Consider the following 6000-nt stretch of genomic DNA (forward strand, 5'->3'; position numbering starts at 1 on the left):
TTTGAAGTGAGTTTCTTATAGCAGCATATAGTTAGGTTTTGGTTTTTTATCCTTTTAGCCACCCTAGTTATACTGATAACATTCTTCTCAAAACTAATCCAGTCTTTTGATTGGAGCATTTAGTCCACTTATGTTTAAAGTAATTATAGATTGGCATGTACTTATTGCTGTTTTATTGTGATTGTTTCTGTAGTTCTGGTTTTTTAAAATATTTATTTATCTTTAGAGAGAGAGGGAGAGAAATATCAACATATGGTTGCCTCTGCCAGGGACACACAATGTATCGTGTATCCCCTGCCAGGAACTGGCCTGCAACCCAGGCATGTGCCCTGACTGGGAATGGAACTGCGATCCTCTGGTTTGAAGGCCCGTGCTCAGTCCACTGAGCTACACAAGCCAGGGGCTTCTGTTCTTTTCTTGATCTCTTCCCTTGTAGCTTGCTGTCTTTTTAGCGTTTTGTTTACACACACACAAAAAAAATAGAGTAAGAAACCTACTTTTTCTAGTTTTTTTGGTTTGTGGTTACTGTGAGGTTCATATATATCCACCTATATCTAGAACAGTCTATTTTAAACTGATAAGCATTTATGTTCAAATGCATTCTAAAAACATTATTTTTTGTTGTTTTTCAGTTACAGTTGTCCCCCCCCCATTACTCTCTCATGCCCCATCCAACTCCTGCTCCCAAAGATAATCTCCACCCCATTGTCTTTGTCCCTGGGTCCTTTGTACATGTTCCCCTTCTTCCCGTTATCTCCCTCCCACCTCTCTTCTGATCCCTTTCAGTTTGTTCTTTAGTTCCATGTCCATGGTTCCTTTTTGCTTGCTTGTTTTGTTGATTATGTTCCACTTATAGGTGAGATCATATGGTATTTGTCTTTCCACTGCCTAGCTTATTACACTTAGCATAACACTCTCCAGTTCCATCCATACTGCTGTGAAGGGTGGGAGTTCTTTCTTTGTGCTGCATAGAATTCCATTGTGTAAATGTACCACAGTTTTTTAATCCACTCATTTACTAATGGGCACTGAGGCTGCTTCCAGCACTTAGCTATTGTAAATAATGCTGCTATGAACATAGAGTTGCATAGATTCTGTTGAATTGGTGTTTTGGGATCCTTAAGGTATAATCTCAACAATGGAATTGCTAGATCAAAAGGCAGTTCCACTTTAGTTTTTTGAGGAAATCCCATAGTGTTTTCCACAGTGGCTACACCAGTCTTCATTCCCACCAACAGTGCACTAGGGTTCCCTTCTCTCTGCAACCTCGCCAGCACTTGTTATCTGTTGATTTGTTTATGATGGCCATTCTGACCAGTGTGAAGTGGTATCTCATTGTGGTTTTAATTTGTATCTCTCTGTTAGCTAGCAATACTCAGCATCTTTTCATGTGTCTCTGTATGTCCTCCTTGGAGAAGTGTCTGTTCAAGTTCTGTGCCCATTTTTTTTAGTTGGATTGTTTGTCTTCCTGGCATGGAGTTGTGTGAAAGCACATTTTTATTCTCCCCTCCATGCTCTATGTTTTTGATGTCATATTTTAAATTTTTGATGTCATATTTTAAATTTTTGTTTTGTGTATTCCCTGTTTATTATAGTTAATTTTGCTATTTTTGTCTTCCTACTAGCCTTTTAAATGGCTGATTTGGTGTGTCTGTTAAATATTTTTACTTTTGCCTGTGAAATTTTTTTCTTGTTATGGCCTTTGTTTTCTGCTTAAAGAAGATCCTTTAACATTTCATATAAAGCTGGGTTAGTAGTGATGAATTCCATTCATTTTTGCTCGCCTGGGAAACTATCCTTCAATTCTGAATTAGCACCTTGCTGGGAATAGTGTTCTAGGTTACTTCTTTCAACACTTTACATATATTATACCACTCTCTTCTGGCCTGTAAAATTTCTGCTGAGACAGGAATTCTGAGTGAATGAGGTCTTATTACCTTATTTTTCATACGAAGAATAGAGATGAGTGGATGGATTTTTTTCTATTTGCATGAGGTTTTTAAGCAGTAAGTTCATTTGAATATAAAGATTTTAATGTTTAATAACCTTTTCAAGATTAAATTTCTACTAACTAGCATATGAATATGCTTTCAGTTGCTAATAGGGAAAAAATCCAGCTCAAACTATTTTTTCTTGTGGTGATATATTAGTCATCTTTTGTTACCTAAGTTACTCAAAAACTCAGTGGCTTAAAACAACAGACATTTTTTTATCTCATTTTTTTCTGAGTCAAGAATCTAGACATAATTTAGCTTAGGGCCTCTGGCTCAGAGTCCCTCATGAGGTTGCAGTTAAGCTATCTGCCACGGCTATGATGTCATCTAAAGGCCCAACTGGCAGGAGATCCCATTCTCCAAGCTCATTCATGTGGTTGTTGATGGTTTTAGTTCCTACAGGTTGTTGAACTCAGGGCCTCAGTTTCTCACTGACCAATTTCTAGAGACTTCTTACAGCTCCTTGCTATGGATCTCTGCATAGTGCACCTCACTACTTGGCTTCCCTCAGAGTGAGCAAATGAGACATTACCCAGGATGGAAACACACTCTTTTTGTAACTAATCTCAAAAGTGACATCCCATCACTTTTACTGCATTCTGTGACTAGTTACAAATTAATCACTAGGTCTAGCCCGCACTTATGTGAGGATTGTATAAGGGCATGAATACCAAGAGTCAAAGATCATTAGGTGCCATCTTAGAAGCTGTCTACTGTAGGTGGCAAACTGCTCAGTAGGTCCCAACTTTATACATGGTGGGGCAAAAGTAGATTTACAGTTGTTCGCATGGAAAATAATGCAGTAATTAAGTAGTAATACAAGAATAAACTGTTTTGCATAATCACAACTATAAACCTACTTTTGCCTTACTCTGTACAGTATAGCATATGACACTGTCCAAGTGAGAGTCTTGAACTTCACACTAATTCAGGGCACCCCTGAACCAATCCACATGGCTACAGGACTGCGGTGAGTTGACCCATCAACGCCTACCCCTCAGGCTGTATATGAATGGGGGTCTATTTCATCCAAACCATTATTGCTACATAGTGAGGAAAAATGGACTGTATGTTGGGAAAAGTCAGTATTGCCAAAAGCTGGTAAAATACTTTAGGCGCTTATTCAGACTTTCCTTTTTCACTTCACAGGTATAATCCATGAAGAATGAATAGAAAATGAATTTCTATTCACCATTTCTGGAACTCTAGCCACAATAGTGGTCTGTTGGTGACTGACAGCTAGCTTTATTCTGAGCAAAACGTCTACCTTCGTAGATGTTGACTCCCTCTCTCCCAGTCCCTAACTGTGCAGAGTGACTTCCAGATAGAGAATCATTATTCCAACAAAGGATAACCAAGGCCATATATCTCTGGCTGTAAGACATACTATTTTTATTTGAAAATAAAAATTGAAGTCTTAAATGAATATTCAAGAAAATATGATAACCTTTTATTTTTTTCTACATGATTCCAGCTATCACATCACTTGACAAAAAAAATTTTAAAAACTCCTACTTTGGCATCATTGTCTAGACTCTAGAGTTTAAAGAATATAGTAAAGAGGTCAATAAATGCAATAAAAGATGAAGCCCTTTTGAAATCTAGTCATTCTTTTAAAGAAGCTGACTGTGGTATATTGTGTTTAAATCTCACAAGTCCCAGAGTTTCCGAAAACTTTCTGGACTCAAGGAAATTTTTTTTAAAAGAAGAATCTCTAGAATTTACACTGCTTTTTCAACATGTATTTTGAAGCATGAAAGTTAGCAGGGCCTTGTGGATGGTTAAGGGGACCTCAGAGGATTTGGGCAGCTTTAATGCAGGGACAAAAACAAAACAATCAGATCTATACTCTTGGACACTGGAAGAAATGATAGCTACTAAAAGCCCAGCCACAGAAAAAGGCCAGAAAGCAGCCTGGTACAGTGAGCAGCTCAACAAACAGGAATCCAAAAGCTCTGTAAGGTCACAGGCTACAACATCACTATACAAAAATCAATTGTGGTTTTGTATACTAGCAAGGAAAAACCTGATAATGAAATGAAGAAAACAGTTTCATCCACAATACCACCAAAATTAAATATTTAAGAATAAATTTAACAAAGGAAGTACAAGACTTGCAGAATGAAAACTGTAAAACTAGAGAAATTAAAGATATAAGTAGTCACCTGGGACTTCTGCCCAAGATGGAGGAGTAGGTGGAAACACTGTGCCTCCTCACACAACCAAGTTTAAAGACAACAAAGTTTTAGTAACAAAAACGCAACCAAAACACAGAAAATTGAACTATACAGAAGTCCGACAACGACAAACCATTCAGCCAGACCGGTAAGAGGGGTGGAGCCAGCAACTTGTGGAGCGGGGTTGGGCAGAAAAAAGCGGCCGGACCAACCAAGACGGGCAGGCAGCGGTTGGCAGATCCCAGGTGTGGGGAGGCAACAGGCCGACCCAGTGAGGGCACAAGGCAGCTGGCTGTCTGCGGTCACACATTCACGCAAGATAAACCAGGCAAAAAAATGAGCAATGAGACAGACCGCACAGGATAGAGCCCCAGTGATGGGAATTAAAGCCTAAAAGCACCAATTGGAAAAACTTTCAGGGTCAAGGTGCCAGGAGAAGCTCTCAGGCTCACAGAGTTTGTTGGAGAGACCCACAGGATCCTGGAGGGTGCATAGGCCCACACACCCAGGATCTGGCACCAGGGGGACCCGGTTTGCTTGTGGAAAGCAGCAGAGAGGACCAAAATCCAAGAGAGACCGGAACAAGTGCCATTGCCTCTCTCTGACCCTACCCCCACATACAGCCTCACAACCCAGCCACTGAGTTGCCCCACCCTGGTGAACACCTAGGGCTCTGCCCCTCATATGTAACAGGCCCAAACTGACCAAAACATTATGGCTCAAGAAGAAGAACAGCTGAAAGCCCCAGAGCCAATACTTCTAAGCAGTAAAAGGATAGCCAACCTATTTGATGCACAGTTCAAAACACTGGTGATCAGGATGCTCACAGAACTGGTTGATTTTAGTCACAAATTAGAAGAACAAATGAAGGCTAAACTAATTGAAATGAAGGGAAATGCACAGGAAACCAGTACTGATGGAAGGGAAACTGGGACTCAAATCAAGGGAGGGGACCAGAAGGAAGAAAAAAATGACAAAACAGAAAAGAAGGAATAAACAAGAATTCAAAAAAATGCAGAGAGGCTTAGGAACCTTCACGACATCTTTAAACGTTCCGACATCCAAATTATAGGGGTACCAGAAGGGGAAGAGGAAGACCAACAAGTGGAAAACTTATTTGAACAAATAATAAAGGAGAACTTCCCCAATCTGGCAAAGGAAATAGACTTCCAGGAGATCCAGGAAGCTCAGAGAGTCCCGAAGAAGTTGGACCCAAGAAGGAACACACCAAGGCACATCATAATTACATTAGCCAAGATTAAAATGAAGGAGAGAATCCTAGAAGCAGCAAGAGATAAGGGGACAGTCACCTACAAAGGAGTTCCCATCAGACTGTCAGCTGATTTCTCAAAAGAGACCTTACAGGCAAGAAGGGGCTGGAAAGAAGTATTCCAAGTCATGAAATCCAGAGACCTACATCCAAGATTGCTCTATCCAGCAAAGCTCTCATTTAGAATGGAAGGGAAGATAAAGTGCTTCTCAGATAAGGTCAAATTCAAGGAGTTCATCATCACTAAGCCCTTACTACATGAAATGTTAAAGGGACTTATCTAAGAAAAAAAAGATAAAAAACATGAACAGTGAAAGGATAGGAAACTCACAGTTATTAAAAACACCTAAAACAAAAAGAAAACTAAGAGGACAGCTAGATCAGGAGCAGAACCATAGAAATGGAGATCCCATGGAGGGTTAGCAACAGGGGAGTGGGAGGAGGAGAAGAGGGGAGAAGGTACCGAGAATAAGTAGCATAGAGGGTAGGTAGAAAATAGAGGGGGAGGGCAAGAATAGTATGGGAAATACCGAATCTAAAAAACTTGAGACACGTGGAC

At 40.0% G+C, this 6000-nt stretch overlaps 1 protein-coding gene across 1 annotated transcript in view; it reads left to right on the top strand.

Moving 5' to 3' along the window:
* Positions 1-3420, top strand: part of RPAP2 (RNA polymerase II associated protein 2) — a 103315-nt gene extending 99895 nt beyond the window's left edge. Inside the window, exon 13 of the mRNA XM_037045486.1 lies at positions 3144-3420. Within this exon, the coding sequence (XP_036901381.1) occupies positions 3144-3163 (20 nt within the window). The 3' untranslated portion in view covers positions 3164-3420. The remainder of the gene's footprint in view (positions 1-3143) is intronic.
* Positions 3421-6000: the final 2580 nt, after the last annotated feature.

The sequence above is a fragment of the Sturnira hondurensis genome, unplaced genomic scaffold (assembly GCF_014824575.4).
Source record: "Sturnira hondurensis isolate 20B ecotype Veracruz unplaced genomic scaffold, ASM1482457v3 Scaffold0004322, whole genome shotgun sequence".
Classification (NCBI taxonomy): Eukaryota; Metazoa; Chordata; class Mammalia; order Chiroptera; family Phyllostomidae; genus Sturnira; species Sturnira hondurensis.